A 21,558-nucleotide genomic window follows, 5' to 3' on the forward strand; every position below is an offset into this window, starting at 1 on the left:
TGCCTGAATATATGTAATTCAGATTTATTTTAATGTATTCACACTACTTTATGCACATCAATGTTGCATAATGTAGCATCTAATCTTCTATGACCTATAGTTTTACCTTAACTAGAAAAATGAAAAAAAAAAAAAAAAAAGGAGGGAAGAAGCTGCATTAACACTTCGGAAAATGCTACTACATCTTAGAGCTTAGGTTGAAGCAACAGAACAAAGTTCAATAGATCCATAATCAAGCAACTCCTCTATCATTTGGTCTATATGGTCATCTTCTAGTGGAATAAACTGCTGTTCACTCCCCACCTGACTTTCCTCCCCATCCCATTTGTTCTCCGGCTGTCTCCGGCAATCCATTTCTCCAATACTTTGGGCAATGCCACTGGTGGGAGCCAAAGGATGACATTGTGCTGCATAAGACTCTTTTGCTGCATTTTTTTTAGCCAGTTGGAGTGCTGCCATGTGACATTTATGTAACTTGGCTGCCAAGGTAGCTGAGAGAAGCTTTGATGAAGAAGATTGAGGCTCATTGGGATTGTATGGGAAATTCGTTCGTGCTTTTTGGCCGCACATCAGCCTTGCCGCCTCGTCATATGCTCTGGCTGCATCCTCTGCCGTTTCAAACGTGCCTAGCCATATTCTAGTCTTCCTGTGAAGGCAGAAAAGGTTTCTCTCATTAGAAGAAATTGAAACAATCAAGAAAAACGTTTCCCTATAGCTGAAACATAACTAAAAAAGAAAAGAAAAGAACACAGATGGGGTTTGCAAGGAAATTACAGGACGGGGTGTCGAATTTCAGAGACCCAAGAGCCCCAATGTCTTTGACGAACACCGCGGTATCGCTGTTGAGGTCTTCCCATGGTGGGTTTAAGATGGTTGAAGAAGAAATGCTTTGGCTGGTGGTATGTGTGTGTGAGAGAGGCAGAGAAGGAAGGGAAGTGGTGAAAGAGGGAGAGTGAAGGCTTAAGTGTAAGGGAGGGGAGGGGAGGGGAGGGGAGAGGGGGCTCTATATAAGCGTCTTTTGCTGCATTCTCAACCTGGTGGTAAATGGTGATCAAATAAGGGCCCAGCCAGGAGCCAAGAGCCAAGGGCCAAGACTCTTTCTCTCTCTCTCTCTCTCTCTCTCTCTCTCTCTCTTTGTTAATCCCCTTTTACATGAGCAACCATTTTATTCTCTGCTTTTTCCTCCATTTTGGCTTCAGCTTTTTTAACATTGCCCACTCAAACGTCTCACTCACTTGAAAGGTTTTTTATTTTTTTTTCATTTTTGCCCCTTTCAATTCCATTGCCATCAGCCACATTTCTTTTCTATAGGTTTAGTGTTGTAGAAATTTTTTGTTAGGGGTATAAAGGTAATTTACTTTTACCCCATTATATCATCATTATTATCCCTATTATTATTACTATTATATACAATATTTAAAAAAACTCTTGAATTTTTTATAATTAATGGTTAATTAATTATCATTAATCAAAATATTATTTATCATTTTATACCAACATGACATTGACGTAAAAAGTAAAATATCACATATTCACATCAATATACTACTTGATCATCCATTATGCTATGTCAGTATGCTTCGTTAATGTCACACGATACAGAATTACAAATAATATATCAACTAATAACAGTTAGTCAATTAGTTATAAGAACTTATTTAGTTCCAAATTAAAATATAATGATTTGATCGAATGTAATAAAAATTTATTTAAATTTTCATTAAAAACTCAAAAGCATTTTAAAGTATTACACCTTGATACTATTACATGAAAAATAACTTCCACAAAGATGTCATTTTAAACAAAAACTCTCTCTACTTACACTATTCATTCTCATTTTTAAGTATAAGTTGAACACAAATATTTAGCAAATTAGCACCGATAAAAATGAGAGCTAGATTTATGTTACTTGGTTTTATGTGAATTGTATTTTGTCATACTCATTTAGAAATTAGAATACAATTTTAATACTAGTCTACATGTACCCTCCTTTTTTATTACTTTTTATTTTTTGTTAACTTGTTTCTTTATGTGGAAAAGTAGTTGCATTGCAAGTGGTATATTTCTATAGTTTTTCTACATGAAGATCAAATTTTTTTAAAAAGGGGGTAAGGGGTGTTTGTATTTATTGTTGGAGGTAGTGGACATAGGTACGTGGCTAACATCACATAATTTACTATTACAGGAAACCCACCCATATGGCATATTGTGGGGCAAGGACAGAAAACCCACGTTTCATGTAATTTTCAAGCCCATCCCCCTCTCATACTTCTCTCTCTTTCAATGGGCCTATGTATATAGCTGCAATATTTGACCATATATTCCGTCGTTGCGAATGAGGCAATCCAGGCACAAAAGACTTACAAGTCGACGTCCATGGCCACCCCTTTGTCCCCTTCCATTCATTCAGCCTATTGCTTGGGTCATATTCTCAAAATGTAATGTTTTTTGGGGCATGGAAACTAGCATTTATATATACATGTCAGCAAAGAACCGAGGCAAATCTAGAGACCAAATGCATGAATTTCAGCTCGGGTCCTTGTACCTGATTTACATCATGTCTCTTGCCCCTTGGGAAGTCTCACATGATGGAAAAGTTTGCTCAAACTATGCCCTATGGAAGGGAAGTCTTCTCTATACATACGCCATATAATGTAATAAACTACAAGTTCATTGATTGACCTTTTTTTTTTTGGCTTAAATATTCATTTATTTGCTCTAGCCATTCATGTATACAAAAGCTTATTGGTCTCAACAATGAAAAAAAAAATTGGCTTAAATAACAAAATGAACTCTTAAACTTATTAGTTTATGCAATCGAGTCCTTATACTTTATTGTACTCAAAGAAATTCTCATCCTTCACTTTGTACTGAAAAAAGTTTCTATTCTTGTTAAATCCACGTAAGCCCTTAATCCATAATGAAAAATTTATGATCGTCGAATCCAAAGTTAACTACCATTTTCTATTCACGTAGCATATAACTTGATATAATTATATATGATCACGTGACATTTGAGGTGGATTTCTCTCTTTCCTCCTTCAAACTCATCACATGAAATATGACATGATCACCTTAACTACCCTATGATCAAGTAAATAATTTTTATACGTAAATTTACTATAATTAAAAAATAATGTGTCAATAATTTTTATACGTAAATTTTTATCCAACTTAATACTCCTCACTATAATTAATACTTGTTGAAAACTTAATTTAAATTGAGTAAACAAAACATTTCACTAAATATCCATTCACCATTAGCTTTTGTTGATTTTGAATCAAACAGTGTAGTCACACATAAATCTATGAGATTAATTCTTTTAATTATGAGGTTTCAAATGGGTTAAAAATGGAGCAACATGTTTCAAACCGGCTGGGGGCTTGGAAACTTTTTAATAATTAATTAATGTCCTTGTGCTTATCGTCTTCTAAAAACATATGTTTCTTCATCATCAGGCATTACCATGGAAATATTAGTCCTATATACATATATATATATGTAAATTGGCAATCTTCATCAGCCAACTATTTTCTAAGCTGCTTTTGTTTCATGTTCCGGGGACAAAACAACATAAAAGAAAATTGCTCTCTTGGAATTGAGAGACAAGTTTTTGTCCCGAGTAGAAAGCATGCATTTACGACTTGGGAGGTAAAAGGTAAAGAAGGCATGCATGCCACAATAATCATGAATAATCAGTCCAAAAGGAGAGCAAGTTTTGGTGGGGTTGCCATGCATTGTTTCTGTTCTGTTTTCTTCACATTTACTCAAGGAATACACACTTGAGCTCAAAAAAGCCCTTAAGATTTCACTATCCTACATGCTTACAATGAATTTGACTATTGCTTCATGATTTGGATTCAATCCTTATTATGACTAAACCCTTACAAAAGTATGTTCTTTTTTTTTTTTTTAATTTCTTGTTACATTATAATGTTTGGATGAGTTGGAAGTTGAGGAAAAGCTAAGAAGAAACATGCAGGCTGTGACGACGAAATGAAGAAAAAGCAGACAACATTAGCAGAGGTTTGCTTAATTTTCTTCATCAGACAAAGAATATTGACCAAAACAAGGAGAAAGACAGACACTTTGCTCTCTTCTCTTGGCCCCCTACCTACATATGCTTTACCCATATCGGTTTATAACAGGAGAAAAAAACTCTTTATATTAATTCTTTTCTCCATTTGCCTTTTATTCTTATTGTCTTTTTCTTCTTCTTCTTTTTCCACAAATACTTCATTCGACTTTCCAGTTCAGATCTAAATCAGGATATCCTCTTAAGGTTAAATTATCCAAGTATTGAAAAGTTACATGTTGACCTTATAGTGCTAAATGTTTTAGATATAGACTCTGTAAAGTCAAAATTGTTAGTATGCAACTGAATATGAGATAATGAATGATCTCTTATCAGGTTTGTTTCTTTGTTTTTTACTGTAAACGAATAGATTTTTCATCTGGAAGTAAGTAGACATCATATTTTGTCCAAAGTAATTTAAGATTATGGTGAATGATCATATGGGTTTAATAGGATTTTAATTTTTAACTTTAAATTAAGAATATTTTTTAGTTTATTTAGATTATTTTGTTTGGGTCTAACTGTACATGAATTGAATTCTTAATCCAATTATGTATATAAACTTGGTTGCCATGCCATAGCAGCTAACTAAAGTTGGACTGACATGACAGCCCACCTTTAAATTCTTCCCAAATTGCAACTATATTTTCTCCCAAATTGTTGCACTCTTTTCAGAAAAGATTTCTGTCCCTCAAGATTTTTCCTCCTTCACCTGGCAAGGGTTACACTGTAAAGTCAAATAATATAATTAAAAATAAAATAAAATAATAAAAAACCTGTTAAACAAGTTAACAGATAAACAACATCTGTACTGTAATGAATTAAAATAAACAAATTAAATTCGTCCGATGTACTGAACTATAGGAAATAAATAACAAACAGGAGACCTTTACGTGCTGCAAAAATTGCTTCAAAAGGAGAAAAGAATAGATCATTCATCGCCAAGTTATAATGTTTTTAAATGAGAGACCTAAAAAACTTGGAAAATTTGTCAACCCTCATAAAAGTAAGCTTTTCAAACAGCCAACAATGGAGCAACCACTCTTATGGACTCTTCAGCCCAAACATTGATCACAAATTACCCAAGGGGCAGCATTCTAGTTAGACAGGTAACTCAATTCATATCCCAGTTGCTATAATGGGAGAAGGAATGACAGGATGTTCGAACAACCAGCGAGGGAGCGGCAACTCTATAGATTCTAAACCCTAAACCATTGAACATCCAACCGAAGGAGATAAATAACCCATGGGGAAATGTTCCTAATGTACACACAACTCATTCTTATCCTAGTTTCATACGGGGATAAGCAATGGCCATCTAGGAACCAGAAAAAGAAAATGACAAATCCTTTCCTCTAGTTTCAATCATTTTCTAACCAAAAGCAACCTTCACTTTCTACCACTTGTTCCAACTCGTGGCTTGCCTTTAACTTCAGATTCCTGCATGGGAAATGACATTAACAGTTGCATTCATGTGTGAAAATTTCTTATTTTGGTGTTTCCAATAAAAAACAAACAGCTTAATGAATAAAACAGATGATCAAATACGAAATCATGCATGTTGACATACCTGAGGCAAGTGCAGGAAAATGTAGGTCTTTGCTGTTGATGGGTTGTGATTTTCAGCACCCTTACTCCAGTCATAACAAACCTATAGCAAATTCAAAGTGAGAATCACATTACGAAACTTTTCCAGTTCAAAGAGAAAATCAGCATGGTAAAAAGGAGATACCGAGTATGCAAATATTGACCCATCATTGTTGAAAGTACTACAAGGTATGGGTTGACTACACCTTGACATGGCCTGAAAATCAGAAAAAGATAGTATTATATAACTAAACCAGAAAGCAAAACATATTATCTTTCCTGCTGGAGCTAAAATTGTCAAGTCCAGAACACTTTCAATTTATTTTAAAAAATAACAAACAATTTAATGTTGGTTTTCTTTTCATTTGGGGCAATTGACCTCTCAAAAGAAGCAAATTGTCAAAGGGTTTCATGAATTCCCATATTCCAAAATACAGAATGGTGTCAGTGTCACTGATGGTAGCAACTATGAACAATATCAAACTCCAGGCTTCAACAATCAGTGCAACCTTTCTAATAGACCCACCTTCACCAATCTGACTCTACTGAGAAGCTCTCTCTCTCTCTCTCTCTCTCTCTCCTTTCTTTGAAATTAGTTTTCTGAAAGCAGCAATTTTATTAATTTTGAACCTTATGTGCACAAGTAGGATAGAAGGTCATTCGCCCCCAAAACAAAAAAACTTACAACAGTTCTGTCTCGTAAATGATCTTATTGTTGCTTAATTTGAGGAAGGATTCTAAGAATACCTTTAGTCTCTGTTTGCTATCCTTGTCCCAAAAATTAAAAGCACCATCAGACCCTGCAGTGGCAAAAGTGTGATGTATCTGAAACAACAAACAGGTACATGAGATCATGAGACATAGAAGATTTACTTTCCCAAAAAGTTAATGAATACTCTGGACCCAGCATACATGCCATGAAACATAAAATTGAAGAACTCAACATGAAGATGAACAAGCAATAAAGAAACATACAGGATGGAAGTTTAACGAGTTGACTGAATATATCTCACTGCCATCCCTGTGGCATTTGAAGGTAAAGTTTTTATTCTGTTGTCCATCATCAAGGTGGTGTACGCCAACCCTTCCCTCAATTGAACCAACCTGTAAGAAGAGAACACCAAAGTCAATAATTGCAATCAAGCTATTCTATTACAGTTTGCACAATAAAACTTTTGATGTAAAAAGATAGAAAACCAGACAACTGCCTCTGCCCAATTCAAGTTAGAGTCAGTAATGACACTCAGGTATCAACAAAACAAAAATAAAGTAAAAAATGATAAAATAAAAGCCCCTCAACAACTCCACATAATGACTTCAACAAAAAGAAACAGAGAAAAGGGAGAAAGTAAACATGATTACAGATTGACAGCACTGAAGAACAAACCTATTTGAAAGATGGAGCAGAAATAGGGAGGAAACAATTCACATTATGACCATGAAAATACACAAACTGAACCACTTGGGGAAATGAGGCTTCTAGAAACTGGTCTATCTTATGACAGACAAAATGATGTCTTTAAGTAGCCAAAATGCCAGGGCAAACTGCAAGAAGATAAATAAACAAAGTGTCGAATTGTTGTAAACTTGCTGCTCAAAGGCAAGGCAAAGGTAATGTGCACTTACCAAGAAACCTTGCTGGTCAGGGAAGGCAGCAACACATCTTGTCTGATACTTCAAGGGTGAGACAACTCTCTTGTATTCAGTCTGTTAGCATTTCAGCAAAATTATGAGAAAGGAAGGTGTAAGAGAAAAGAGTAAGCCAACAATTAACAGAAGTAATTCTTCAATTAATCAGTCAGCATTTATACCAAACTCATCATGTCCAACCTCCGTATACAGTACAAAACAACATTAGCATAGACCATTTTTTAACTTGGATTTTATAATAAGTAAAAAGGAAGACACTGAGTGCACCTTAAACTAAATTATTTCTAATAAAGAGAGTGCTTCCCCCAATTCTATAAACAACAATATTCCATATCACCAAAAGTAATACTAAGAAAACCAAACATCAAACTAAAATGAGACAGAAGTGATGGCTCATTCTTACAAGATAGGAGGGGGTGGGGGAGCCTTGACTACATGAAATTATATGACAGAGAGAGATTGGAAAGAGGGAAGAACCTTAATCTATAATTGGAATTATAAGAAAACATTACCTGAGGATTCTGCAAGTTAAAAACTATTAGATTTCTATCAGCAGTGCCCACAACCATCAATGGATATTTTACTGTGAGTGCATAGCAGCGATCAGGAAGTTGTTGAGTATGCACTGGATTTGGCTGCCTTGTATCCCAATACCTAAATGTAAAGGTGAAAAACCAGTAGTTGATCAAAAACCACAGGAATGCAAAGGTATCAAATTGCTGAAATTGATAGATGAAGTAAAAGGGAAATCGTATTGGTGGCAATATGTAAAAGCTATAATTCATGAATGACCAAATAATAACACGAGGAAATGCGTCGAGTGTGCATGTAAACAAATAATAGACCAAATAATTATATTATCAATAGAAAATTCAACTTTAGCATTAAAAAGGATGCGTAGAGTGTGCAGGCAAGCCCACTCAGCAGGAAGGTGAGTTTGCCCTCACATGAAATGCAGAACTCATAACATGATCCTAAACGCTAGGACCCAAAATCAAAAAACATAATTTCAGATTTCTCAATGGTACACAACTGAGGGAAAGACTGGAATATTACTTTAATGTCTTGTCCCAGCTGCCTGTGACTAACAAGTTCATTTCTGGGATCCAGGCAACCTCTTTAATAGGGGCATCATGCATGGCAACTGTCATTGGTTGACCACCAGACAGTAAAGGCCACATCTTAACCTGCTTGTCACAGCCTCCAGAAAAAACTGTTGTTCCATCATCCTTCCAAGTTGAGCACAAAACCTTTTAAATGGGCAAGGACAAAGCAGTATTAGTTTAGCGCAACTATAAATTGAATAATGAATAATACGTCACTAAATACAAGAAGCCTGAGTTACTACCGGTTGATCATGAGTAATTGATGCCTTTGGCGTACTAGCAACAGCTGTACCATTCCGTGATATTTCCCAACATCTCACCTGCAGAATCATTCAACAACGAAATAAAAAGAATTGTCAAACTTCAGCCATCCCACCAATAAACAAAAGAAGCAACAAAGAAAGAAATTTCAGTAACATTTCAATAATTCATTTTCTCACTAAAATTCAAGAACTTAAAGAACAAAATTGAGAAATATAACATTAATCATTAAATGAAAAAAAGCAGAATGAACAAACCTGATTATCCCATGAAGTGGCAACCAAGATATTGGCCTTGGGACTGAAACTAAGGCTTGAAACAGAATCACTGGGCGGTTGCAAAACCTACAATCATAAATTGCGAGTAAAATCCCTTTTCATGAAAAAGATACACCAAAACTTCAACCAAGCTCTCAAAAATTAAATTAAAATTTACATATGTATATAGTAGCATCTCTAATCACAAAAAATTGCTCACTGCCCATATTTATCTTGAAAAATTAAAAGAAAAGGGGAAAGCTAGTTAAGACTAAATGAGGAAGAAATAAAATTCGCATCACAGTATACTACTTCAAATGTTAATTTAACCAAATGCATCTTGGTATAAGCCTTAGTGTGAAGCAAAGAATAAATTTCTTTTTTTAAAAAAAAAAATTCTTCCTTTCCCTAGAAAGCCCAAACAATCTATCCAAATAATCAAATAAATGCAGTAAGAAGAACAAAAGATTCTTTACTAAAAATTTATATAGACTAAAAGGACACGAAAACGATGCTCAATAGTAAAAAATAAGCTCAGAAAATCATAATACACAACCAAGAATCACATCAAGAAAAGATGATTAAAAATTAACACGAGAAATGTGAATCATATAAAACAGAATACCTCAAATGATTTATTAGGGTTATGATTAGCAGCGGCAGCACCGAAAGTAGACATTTCTGCAAAAATTAATCGAAAATAAAATTGTGATTATAAACACTCGCATAGCATTGATGAATATGCAAGAGAGAATCGAGAGTAAGGGGAGAAATGAACAAGTACCTTTGGAGGACAAACAGACAAAATTGATTTTGGTTTTTGAAAGGAGAGGGAAAACTGAGCAAAATGAAAAGCAAAGAGTGTAAAGGTTTTTATATAATGGGGGAAGTTCGTTGTTGCGGTGCGAAGCGGTGTAGGTTTAAGGAGAGCACGCGTTGCGTTGGATGGACGCCCTCATCACCGCGTCCGTTCCGCTAGTAAGCATTTTATAGCATTTCCACGTCCAGAAACGGTGTATGGTCTAAATAATATTTTATTTTGGTTAAATTTTGAAATTAATATTATTAATTTAATTATTAAAATATTAAACATTATTTATTATTTATATTAATATGATATTTTTTGTTAATGTAATATAATAATCTGTTGATGATAACATGATTTTTTTTTATCTATTTCACAATAATTTTCTCACTATTTTAAATTATAGAGAATAAAAATTCAATTTTTCATTGTCTCATAATACTCTTTCTCTTAATTTTAGAAATCTATTTATAATTTTGATTTGTTTCTTTTTCTTTCTAATCATGTTTAAAATCATTAAGTTACATTAGATAATTTTATGTCACATTTATAAAATTCATATTAATACTTGATCACATCACATCATTTGTGAAATGTCACTTTATCATTATTATGTTATCAAATTTAATGTCACATTAATAAAAAAAATCAAGTTAATATAACCACATACCATATCAATATAAATAATAAAAAAATTTTAATACATTGAACTGATATTATTAATTTTTAAAAATATAAAAATTTAATTTTTATAAATTATTACAAAAAGATTAAATTTATGATTTTGATAAAATATAAGAACTAATTACATAATTTAATTTTTAAATTTTATTGAATAATTAGATAAATATTACAAATTATTAAAATAGTCAAACAAAGTTTTTTTTCAATTAGCGAATTATTAATCCTTTTAAAATTATTTAAAATTAAATATTAAAATTTAATTCATGATTACCTTACTTTACTTAAACGGAAATAAATATGATAACGGTATCGAATAGCTTTCATTTTATAGCACAATTAAGTAAAATTAAGATATTTTATAATCGTATTTCAATAAACATTATACGATCAAAGGAAGTAAGATTAAGATAATTTTTTTAAAAAAAATTAAAATATCTTAATAATCATTATTATTTATCATGGGTTCGAGAGAGATTCAGATAATGATTTTGATATATAATACTCGAATTATATTATAAATAATAATTTTGATCATAAAATTTTAATTTTAAATACCTTATTTTTTATTTATACACTTATAATTAAAAGGAATTAATTGTTTTATCCATATCTCCTTTAGCACAGCAAGGCTCGAGTCCCTTCCCCAATTCAAAACTTTTTTTTGAACTTTGATTTTTTGATTGTTTTCCGACCAAAAACGAAAGGTAAAAATGAAAGCAATGAGAAAATGTAAATGGCGGAAAACTAAAATTCATATTTGACCTGTTAAGAGGCAGCTAGCTAGGACCCTCAGTGCTTTCACTGTCTACCCTCCAGAACCAAAGCCCACCCCGAGAAACCTTTCCCTCCCATTCCTCCCTCTTTTTCGCTTCACCCTTCTTTCTTTCCCTTCCCTTTTCCCTCTTATTTCACTTCACCACCTTCTCATTGAGGTGATTGAACCCCGAAAGATCTAAAACTGCCGCTGAACAAAACCCCTCATAAACCCTCACTCGCCAATCATGGCGTCCGCTTCTTTTCTCCCGGCTTCAGGTAATTCCCTCACTCTTGCTTTCTTCTTTTTTTTTTTTTTTAAATGTACTTGGGATTAAAACTTGGGATTAATCCAATCATTTCCTGCTGTTTAACATGAATTAACTACTGCGTTGTTTTAGTTAAGTTTACTATTCTGCTTGGATTAGATAAAAGCATTTTTTTTTTTTTGGGTTTGGTGTTTAGAGTTCAAAGTTTTGTTTTATTTGGCGTTCTTGAGTCCAGCTATTAACTTTCTGGGTCTTTTCTGTTTGATATCCAGTTTTTGTTGGTTAGGAAATTCTTTCTAAGTGTTAAATATAGATCTGTAATGTATGAAGATTGTTACTTTTTTGGGAAAAATTGGGGATGAAAATGTGGGTGTGTATTGGCGTGTGCATATGTTTGCGTTTTGGAATTAATTTTTGTTCCCCAATTGATGAAATTGTTTGCTTGAGCTGTTTGGTCAACACGGTGTTTTTCCTTTTTCTTTTAATTTTTGTTCGTTGCAAGCTTGAGCTGATTAGAGATGGGAGATAGTTGTGTTAAATTACTCAATGTCTGAGTTGTATTTGAATTGCAGGGACTTTGAGTGAAATTGACAATACAACAAGTGATAAATCTACAAGTGGGACGCTCTTTGATGTGGAAAATTGTGATTTACAGATTACATCACTATACAAGAAGAGAAGCCTTTCTACAACTACTGATTTTTTGTCACATTATGTTTCAAGAAAAATTAAGGAATCTTTACCTAGTTTGCATTCCTCTGATTATTATATGGAGCCTTCCTTGAAAGATATGGTAACATTGGAACTCATGGATCCTGGTTTCTGCAGCCGCATTCCAGATTTTGTGGTTGGAAGAATTGGCTATGGTTGTGTAAAATTTTTTGGAAATACTGATGTTAGAGGGTTGAATCTAGATCAAATTGTGAAGTTCCATAGGCATGAGGTGATTGTATACGAAGATGAAAGTAATAAGCCTATGGTTGGTCAAGGCCTTAACAAGACTGCTGAGGTAACTTTGAGGCTTCAACTTAAACATTTAATCTTGGAAAAACAGGAGGTAGATGGTATTGTTAAGAAATTAGGAGAGAGCATGACGAGGCAAGGGGCACAATTCATTGCATTTGACCCAGCAAATGGTGAATGGAAATTCTTGGTTGACCATTTCAGCAGATTTGGACTGAGTGAAGATGAGGAGGAAGATATTATAATGGATGATGCAACAGGGGTTGTCCAAGATCCTGGGGAAATGAATGGTGGTGAGAATTCTGGGATTGATGAAGATATGCAAATAGATACTAATGGACTGGTGCTTTCTCATTCTCTGCCTGCACATCTTGGGCTTGACCCATTGAAGATGAAAGAAATGAGAATGTTGATGTTTCCTGTTGAGGAAGAAGAGGAGATTGAGGATTTTAGAGGGGCAGCTTCTCATCAGAAACCAGCCTTTGGCAAAGAATACATAAGGTCTCCTCTGCATAACTCTAATCAGAGGATGAGTCATAGGTCTAGCCCACCTGTTGTACGGAAAACCCCAGTTGCTTTGCTTGAGTATAATTCTGGTAATTTTGATTCAAGCTCATCTGGAAATGTTCTGATGGTACAAGAAAATAAGGGCATGCCTTTAAAGACTGTTAAAAAAGAAGGTTTCAAGCTGGACCTCAAGCAAGAGACGCCTGTCACTGGTAGCCATTCTAGAAACATAGTTGATGCAGCATTGTTCATGGGTAGATCATTTCGTGTGGGTTGGGGCCCAAATGGCATTCTTGTCCACTCTGGTGCACCTGTAGGTAGTAATGACTCCCAGAGAGTATTGTCTTCTGTAATCAATATAGAAAAAGTGGCAATTGATAAAGTAGTTAGAGATGAAAATAACAAAGTAAAGAAAGAACTTATTGACTTTGCTTTTGATGCTCCATTGAATCTTCACAAGGCCCTAAATTATGAAGAAAAAGAATTGGAAGTTGGATACTTTAAGTTGAAGCTTCTGAAGGTTGTCTCTAATCGCTTAGAGCTCTCTGAGATTTGTAGGAGCTATATAGACATTATTGAGAGGCAGTTGGAGGTTCCTGGTCTGTCTTTGTCTGCTCGCTTGGTTTTGATGCATCAAGTAATGGTCTGGGAATTGATAAAAGTTCTTTTTTCAGAAAGGGAAAATACTGCTCATCTGAAATCTATGGGTGCTGATAATGAGGAAGACGAGATGCAAGATATCAAGGAAGGTCCTCCAGAAGTTGACCTGGAATCACTGCCTCTTATTCGAAGGGCAGAGTTTAGTTGTTGGCTGCAAGAAAGCGTTTGTCACCGTGTACAAGAAGGAATAAGCTCAGTGAATGATTCAGGTTATTTGGAACACTTATTCTTTCTCTTGACTGGGCGACAATTGGATGCAGCTGTGGAGCTGGCTGCTTCTAAAGGAGATGTTAGACTGGCTTGTTTACTAAGCCAGGCTGGTGGATCAACAGTTAATCGTTCTGATGTTGCACGGCAGCTTGATATTTGGAAAATTAATGGGCTGGACTTCAAGTTCATTGAGAAGGATAGAATTCGGCTTTATGAGTTGCTTGCTGGTAATATCGTTGGTGCTATGCATGGTGTTAAGATTGACTGGAAGAGATTCTTAGGATTGTTGATGTGGTATCACCTACCACCAGATACTACATTGCCCACTGTTTTTCAAACTTATCAGCAACTTCTTGATGATGGAAAAGCTCCATATCCTGTTCCAATTTATGTTGATGAAGGACCTGTCGAAGAGAATGCAAATTGGAGTAGAGTGGAACGATTTGATCTTTCATACCATCTTATGCTTCTGCATGCCAGTGAAGAGAGTCAATTATGCTCCCTGAAGACAATGTTTAGCACATTCTCTTCAACACACGATCCGCTTGACTACCATATGATCTGGCATCAGCGGGCTATCTTGGAGGCTGTTGGTGCTTTCTGTTCTAATGATCTTCAAGCTCTTGACATGGGACTTATATCCCAGTTGCTATGCCAGGGGCAGTGCCATTGGGCTATCTATGTAGCCCTTCACATGCCCTACCGTGATGATTATCCTTATCTTCAAGCCATTCTTATCCGGGAAATTTTGTTCCAATATTGTGAATCTTGGAGTTCACAAGGATCACAACGCCAATTTATCGAGGACTTGGGTGTTCCATTGCAATGGTTGCATGAAGCTATGGTATGTTATTGGTTTTCTAGATGTCATTGTTCTAACTTTGTGTGTCTGAAGCCCTTTGTTTTTCACTTCTTGTTGGTCTAGCCTGATTGGTATTCTATGTTAACATTCAATGCTTTGCTGGTACCTTAGATGCTCTATGTGGGTTAGATCCATCATTAGTTTTAGATTCTTTGCCTAGTGGCAGAATATCAGCATCCTGGTTAGGTGGAATTCTTTTTGAGAAAAAACAAAGAAGTTGAAATGTTACCTTTTCTTTAAGATGGACTGTTATAAAAATTAGTATCAATCTTGATTTGTCCTGCTCTATGCTTGTGTAGATGTTGGTGAGAGAGAGAGAGAGAGACAGAGCACTCATGGTGGCTGAAAAATCCTTTGAAACTTGAGTGTTGTTTCTTGTTGTGAAATTTTCCTCTTATGGTGCAGGCAGTTTATTTTAATTATCATGGGGATTTGCCAAAGGCTCTCGAGCACTTTCTGGAATGTGCAAGTTGGCAAAAAGCTCATTCTATTTTCATGACTTCAGTATCTCATGCGTTATTCTTGTCTGGTAAGATCTCATATTGCAGATTAAGTAATTCATTTGTGCCTTTTGAGTTTTGTTGTCCTGTTATCTCTTTATGTAATGCCTTGTTGATGTGACTTAAAATCGAATTCAAGGCCTCCACCCTTTTCTCTTCCCCAATAAAACAAGAAGCATGATAATAAAATTTGTAATCACAAATGATTATGATGTTGTGACCTACTGAGATTAATTGGTTCAGACCTCAAAGGAATTGATGTGTGTTATGAATTATGGTGAAACACAAAACCACATAGCATGAAAGAATTTCCTCTTGAGTTTTTGTTTCTTAATATACAAGTTACCTCTTCGCACCTCTAAAAAATATTCATTTAGCCTTGTAAAATATGTATAAAAAGGAAGTTAGAACTAGAAAAGTTATCTTTGAAGGGAAAGGTGCATACTTTTGAAAAACTTGAGAATTGTAATTAAGCTATACAACCAAGGGGGTTCTTGTAATTTACTCTATTATCTGTTTATACAAATGTATTTAGAGTATATTTGCCATGTTTATGGATGCATGAGTCTTATCACTTGGGAGGTGGCACTCTCAATTTGCACTGTTTAGAGACACAGACTCATGTAAATGTGGATCTCAACTACTTTTTGGGATCAATCTTAGTTATTTAATTTTGTCTCAAAAACCAATTTACATTTGAATTTTTTTCCACATATTTATACTAGATTAAAGAATTTAAATGTACAATTTTGGGCCATTGAAGAACTGAGAAGTCTCAATTACCTTCAATATTGTTGATCCAAGTCTTTTATTTTTTTCTATATGCAGCCAATCACTCTGAGGTGTGGAGGATTGCGACGTCAATGGAGGACCACAAGTCAGAAATTGAAAATTGGGACTTGGGAGCTGGAATTTATATTTCATTCTATGTAGTAAGAAGTTCATTGCAGGAGGACAACAATACTATGGGTGAACTGGTAAGAAATTCATGCAAATATCAATGGCATGGTAGAGTCTAGTTCTGAATTTAGGCTAACGCTTGTTGGATGGTTCAATTATTAATCAATCATGTCATTTACAGTGGTGAATCATTTGTAAATTACAGCTGCAGCTTTATAGGATTGTGTTGAGTGCAGTCCTTAGCTTCAGTTATGTTATTAATATAGCTTCAATCACTTGTAAACTTTAGTTGCATCTTAATGGGGTTGTAACCTCAAGCTGTTGAGCCAAATTTTATGTACTTCTTCTTACAAGAAAATGCTGATGAACATTTTGTTGCATTTACAGGATTCTCTTGACAGCAAAAATGCAGCTTGTAGGGACTTTCTTGGTCGTTTGCATGAGTCTTTGGCAGTTTGGGGTGGCAGGTTACCAGTTGATGCAAGGTATTTATGTTGATCCTGCTTCTTTGGTGGGTGTGTGTGTGTGTGTAGATAGTTAGATAGATTGGATTTGAATGTAGAATGGAACTTGTCACATTAAAAAGTTTTAATATGAGAATCTCAGCTTGTGATGGCACGAAGTTTGATTAGTATCAGCCTACTTTAAACACACAGGGGCCAAGAACTAAATGAAATAAAGTAGATACCAATAAGCTTACAATAATTTATTCCAGCCAATTTTTTTGATCTTCCTATAATTAAAAGAAATACAAATGTAGAGACTTAGTTCTTATGTACAATTGCTCAATTGTGAAGGTATTAACTAACTTAGCTGGTAAAGTCTACCGCCTAGTGTCTGAGCCCATCTGTCTGGGCTTGCAAGTTCATTTAAATGCCCATCCTTTCATTACCTTTAAAATTATTCAGGAAATAGATTGACATCTCTGCTTAGCTAGCTTATGTCTGTGTAGCAAGTTTTCGTAATTTTTCTTACAGATTTCCTTTTTCATTATGATATGTTATCATTTTATTCACTTGGTTCCAATAGAAATTTGACAGTGAATTCATGATAACAAACCTCTTTTGTTCTTTGCCTTTCACATTTGTCCATTAACAGTAGTGTGAAATTTGTCATGTACACTAGTGGAAGGGGGAAAAGTATTAAGTTTTGCTAAAATTGAGAGAAAGCTCACACATTCATTAATGGTACCTAACGGCCCCAAATACAAGAAAAAAGAAAACTACCACTTAATACATGAAAAAAGGATAAACTACCAAAGAGTACTGGCCAACATGGCCAATAAGCGAATTAACTGTTGGTTCATGGGTACATGGTTACAAACCACTAATGAGAACATGTCCATAAACTCAACTTACATGAAGGAAAAATTACTGCCTAGCAAACCATCAAAGTCTGCAACTCTCCAAGCTTGACCTCAACTTCAACAAGTTTATAATGTCATTCATAATATTCCTGTGTTTGTCAGCACATATCCTTGGAGCTATTTCATTTCATGGCGACTAATGATCTGTTATGGAATATGTTGTGTGACAAAAGCCTTAGTCATCACTTATCATCAATGATATTAGTCATAATGTTGTTTCTAATTACATGGATTTGATTTAAATCATATAGAAGTTACTCTGGCATTTTATTGCCCTTATCAACTTGAAAGTGGTTCTATCCAGTGTTTTCATTTGAGCTGCAGCTGTCATCAGCTGTCTAATAAGGAACCAGATTTTGTACACTAAAAAAATGAACCTCAATTTGGTAAAGAGGGGAAGCCAAATTATTTGCAGATAACCATATTACCCAAGTAAGCCCTTGAACTTCACTAAAAAATGGAAATAAGCCTTCTATTATTGCATGAAATTATGGATATGATTATGAACCCCTATTTGGGTGGATTCAGACCTTAGATGTCACTGAATATTCCATATTCTGTTTTAACATGCTTGGCTGGCTGGTGCAGTCAATAGAAAATGCTGATGTGGATGGTTTTCACATGGATTAAAAAATTGGAAAAAGAAAAATAATCTTCTTAAAAAATTTTTAAAAGACATAGTTCTTTCTCCAAGTGCATATTAAAAATCAAAGAAAAAAATAGTGTTAGAGATTTTGCAACAGTTAGACTCATGATGAAAAAAAAATGACGACAACAATAATTACAAATTTACAATCAGAGAATCAAAATTGAAAAGGAAGACCAAAACTAAAACTGTTATTAAGGGGAGAACCAAACTTGAAAATCATAGCATCAAATCACACTTCTATGGACCATAAACTTGCATGTAATATCATTGACGCTGACATGGTGAAAACAAATGTTTCAGTACCAAAAATGCCAAAAAATAGTTTGAATCTTGTATCAGTTAATCCTATAACAAATAAAACAGCCCATAAAAATTGTTCAAAAAAGCTTAAAGAAACAAATGCCAAACATACCAAAGAAATAAGCTTTAATTTTTTTCTTTTTAAATGGAGAAATAAACTTTCAATGCAATGGAAAACTAAAAAGAAAAAATAATGATAACCCATGTCAAATTTGCCAAAACCCTCTTCTTCCCTCACAAATTTTGTCTATTCTTTTAGCGATGATGACAATAAGCCTCGTGAAGAGAGTGGGGTTGTGTGCATGTTTGATGACCTAGAAGCCTCACGCTCTGTTATGGCTCTCCATTTGTTTCAGCATCATCAATATCAGATCTGGCTTGAGCTGGATCTGGCAATGCAGGCAAGATCTGATTAGCAGGACTCTAGATCTGGTGTTAAGATGCTTATATGAGGCTGACAATCTCATCAGCAGGGAAGAGATCATGAAAGGAAGAGGAGAAAGAAGATAAAAAAAAAAAACAAAACCAAAAGTTTTTAAATTCAGAACAAAAAACATTTATTTAATGGTTTTAAGCTTTTAGGGTTAATAGTATTATAAGTTTCATTCTTTTTGCCAGTTAAAAAATAAAAAGTATATAATTTCTGGTACACCTCATGTTTTTGTTTTTTAGATAATGGTTTTTTGGCTGCAAGCAAAGCGAAGATAACATGGATTAATGCTCCATTATCTCCATTAGACTTAATCTCACCCATTTTCAGATTTATTGGTTGTAATTACAATGAAACAGGAGTTTATGAGCTTAATTTCATGCAATAAATGATAAAGGGTTGATTTCCATTTTTAAATGAAGCTCAAGGGCTTATTTGAGTATTATGCCCAACATTATGATCAAGGACCAACTGATTAGTTGGATTATTTGGCATTCATAGGTGCATTGTGTGCCTGCTTAGCTCTAATATTATATAAAGTGACTAGCTGAATTGGCAATTTATCACGTCGATGTTCTTCGTTTTTAATGGTCGAAATAAATTAGACTCTTTTTTTTTTTTTTGAAAAGTAGTTAGACTCTTATTTAACTTGGTAAAGCATCCTCCTAAGTCCCTATTTTAACTTTTTTTTTTCTTTAACAATCCTACTTTTCTCATCTTTATCACAAGCCTTTCTTTTTTTGAAAAGCAATTGCATGCCTTTCCTACAATTTACATTTTTCTTCTAGAACACTGTATTTTTTTTTTATTACTTAACTATACAGATACTATGTGCATGTGAGGATGATTTACCAACTAGTGACTTAACTGCTGTGCATTTACAATTTAGGTGCCATGTGTTAAATTATTTTATGGAATGAAAATGAAAAACTGCTTTAGTGAACTATCTATTCATAGCAATATTAAATTGCTGGATCTATCCTTTAATTTGTTAGAACCTGTTGCAGAAGAATTTGTTATAGATTTGACCTAATAATTATGTCATTTGCGAGACTTCACAATTTTCATGAAATTATAAACTCACATTGTAGTCTTCAAATTTGACCTCTTCATGAAGTTGGAACGAGTCTCTAACTCAAAATATGGGATGCATGTAGCTTTTTAAGATTCTGGGACTTTTACGAGAATTTCTATGGTGGAGTTAGTTGCCATAGGGACCAGTTTGTTTAAGTTGGGTGCTTGCTGGTATGCTATTTGATTCTGTGTAATTAACAAACTGCATATATAGCAAAAGACAAAAGTAAACCTTCTTGGGGAAATGCCTGTAGACTAATACATTTTGATTCAAATCTCTTCCTGATAGTGATTTTTGTTTCCTAGAAGTTCTAGTTTCCATAAATGGAAAAAAACACAAGAAGGAAACAAATAATTCATGTTGTTCACTGTTGTCACTCTTCCTTGTAGAAAGTTGCTGGGAGAAACCAAAACGATTGGAAAAAAGATATAAGAAAAAGCCTTGTATTCAGAAAAATCACCAGTAGGTGGGGTTTGATGGCTCTAGGATATGTATGCAATGGACACACTCAGGTAGTCATTGCGTGTCTACAAATATGTTGATGGTTATAAGCTTGGGCTTTGATTAAGCCAAATGATAAAGGTTTAAAGAGTTCAAAGATTATGCAGCTTTAATAGATAGCTGATAAGTGGATTTACTGAAAAATGTTCATTGTAAATTATTAGTAAAATAATTTTAGCAAAAATGCGAAGTGGTTCATAGAGACAATATAAAAGGAGTTGTGTCTTTGATTTCCTTTGGCATTTATAATCCCCTATGGGAGTATGTATGCTCACTTCTTTAGTTAGTGATCTCTTTTCTCATTGACCCAACTCTTTAATTCCTGACTTGGCAATCATTTGTCGGATCTTCAGAAAGCAGTTTGCTAAATAAAGAGAGGGAAAGGGGCCTAAAGTCAAGCTTTGGGCATGTTACCTTTTTATCCTTATGGTTTTCAGTATCATTCACATTTTCCCTACGTTCTTGTTTTCTAGTGATTGACAGTCTTTTCGAAACTATGGTGCAGAGTGGCTTATTCAAAGATGGCGGAGGAGATATGTGATTTGTTGCTTTCTGAGATTAGTGAGGGTCCTACGCGTGATGACCAGTTAAGCTGCTTTGATACCGTCTTCAGCGCCCCCATTCCCGAAGACCTTCGGTCGAATCATTTGCAGGATGCGGTTACACTATTTACTTGTCATCTTTCAGAAGTGGCGAGTTAGTTTGTCTTAATCTGTTGAAGTTCTATTTTGATTTTGGTGTCTGTGCAGGTTGTAATAGTTTTTGAGTATTTTATGTTACACTTATTTCTTGTAATTGTTCAGTAGGATTCATCAAAATTCAGTGAATAGATATCAATCCAGTTGATGCACAAACCTCTTTGCGGTTCTAAGGTCTGTAGGAGGGAAAATATTTTCTTTCTTCATTCTTTTTTATCAAATCCAGCCTCCTCAAGTTAGGGTTTTTTTCACTTAATATGTATATCTTTTGAGGTGAAAACGTAGATTCGTATTTAAAAGTACTTGTTAAGCTCATTAGAGTATATCTTTGCATTGCACTCGTATAATATAGACAAAACAGTATTTATTGAAATATATTTACATTTTAATAATTATATAGTACGCATTGTATTCGTAAACAATCTAAGTATTAACAAATAAACATCATGTTAAAAAGATTTATGAAAATTAACCTACCTTATAAAATAG

At 34.3% G+C, this 21,558-nt stretch overlaps 3 protein-coding genes across 3 annotated transcripts; 1 reads left to right on the forward strand and 2 right to left on the reverse strand.

The window, feature by feature from the left end:
• On the reverse strand, window positions 1-1,080 carry LOC18595400 (ethylene-responsive transcription factor ERF003-like). The gene is made up of 2 exons (XM_007023320.3): window positions 775-1,080; window positions 1-646 (listed from the first exon to the last, which is right to left on the reverse strand). Exons 1-2 carry the CDS (start codon window positions 855-857, stop codon window positions 193-195), a joined length of 537 nt encoding a protein of 178 aa, XP_007023382.2. The 5' UTR covers window positions 858-1,080; the 3' UTR covers window positions 1-192.
• A 4,026-nt stretch (window positions 1,081-5,106) lies between these two features.
• LOC18595401 (Transducin/WD40 repeat-like superfamily protein) lies at window positions 5,107-9,872 on the reverse strand. The gene is made up of 12 exons (XM_007023321.3): window positions 9,722-9,872; window positions 9,563-9,618; window positions 8,938-9,024; window positions 8,662-8,739; window positions 8,370-8,563; window positions 7,826-7,967; window positions 7,290-7,370; window positions 6,639-6,767; window positions 6,411-6,488; window positions 5,809-5,880; window positions 5,647-5,727; window positions 5,107-5,516 (listed from the first exon to the last, which is right to left on the reverse strand). Exons 2-12 carry the CDS (start codon window positions 9,614-9,616, stop codon window positions 5,466-5,468), a joined length of 1,047 nt encoding a protein of 348 aa, XP_007023383.1. The 5' UTR covers window positions 9,617-9,618; window positions 9,722-9,872; the 3' UTR covers window positions 5,107-5,465.
• A 1,188-nt stretch (window positions 9,873-11,060) lies between these two features.
• Window positions 11,061-21,320, forward strand: SAR3 (SUPPRESSOR OF AUXIN RESISTANCE 3). Its single transcript, XM_007023323.3, has 6 exons — window positions 11,061-11,458; window positions 12,021-14,632; window positions 15,056-15,179; window positions 15,979-16,127; window positions 16,438-16,535; window positions 20,877-21,320. The coding sequence occupies exons 1-6, from the start codon at window positions 11,428-11,430 to the stop codon at window positions 21,070-21,072; spliced, it is 3,210 nt and encodes a 1,069-aa protein (XP_007023385.2). The 5' UTR covers window positions 11,061-11,427; the 3' UTR covers window positions 21,073-21,320.
• The last annotated feature ends 238 nt before the right edge of the window (window positions 21,321-21,558 follow it).

Source organism: Theobroma cacao, chromosome 6, assembly GCF_053813885.1.
Source record: "Theobroma cacao isolate CCN51 chromosome 6, ASM5381388v1, whole genome shotgun sequence".
In the NCBI taxonomy this organism is placed as follows: domain Eukaryota; kingdom Viridiplantae; phylum Streptophyta; class Magnoliopsida; order Malvales; family Malvaceae; genus Theobroma; species Theobroma cacao.

Bases quoted from the DNA above. Each gene is read 5' to 3' on its own strand.
- LOC18595400 (XM_007023320.3), bottom strand. From the start codon at position 857: ATGGGAAGACCTCAACAGCGATACCGCGGTGTTCGTCAAAGACATTGG. The intron at 647-774 runs GTAATTTCCTTG...CTGCCTTCACAG, and splicing joins GAAATTCGACACCCCGTCCT to GAAGACTAGAATATGGCTAG.
- LOC18595401 (XM_007023321.3), bottom strand. From the start codon at position 9,616: ATGTCTACTTTCGGTGCTGCCGCTGCTAATCATAACCCTAATAAATCA. The intron at 7,371-7,825 runs GTAATGTTTTCT...AAATGCTAACAG, and splicing joins TTAACTTGCAGAATCCTCAG to ACTGAATACAAGAGAGTTGT. The intron at 6,489-6,638 runs GTATGTTTCTTT...TTGTTGTTTCAG, and splicing joins ACTCGTTAAACTTCCATCCT to ATACATCACACTTTTGCCAC.
- SAR3 (XM_007023323.3), top strand. From the start codon at position 11,428: ATGGCGTCCGCTTCTTTTCTCCCGGCTTCAG. The intron at 15,180-15,978 runs GTAAGATCTCAT...TTCTATATGCAG, and splicing joins TCATGCGTTATTCTTGTCTG to CCAATCACTCTGAGGTGTGG. The intron at 16,128-16,437 runs GTAAGAAATTCA...TTGCATTTACAG, and splicing joins ACAATACTATGGGTGAACTG to GATTCTCTTGACAGCAAAAA.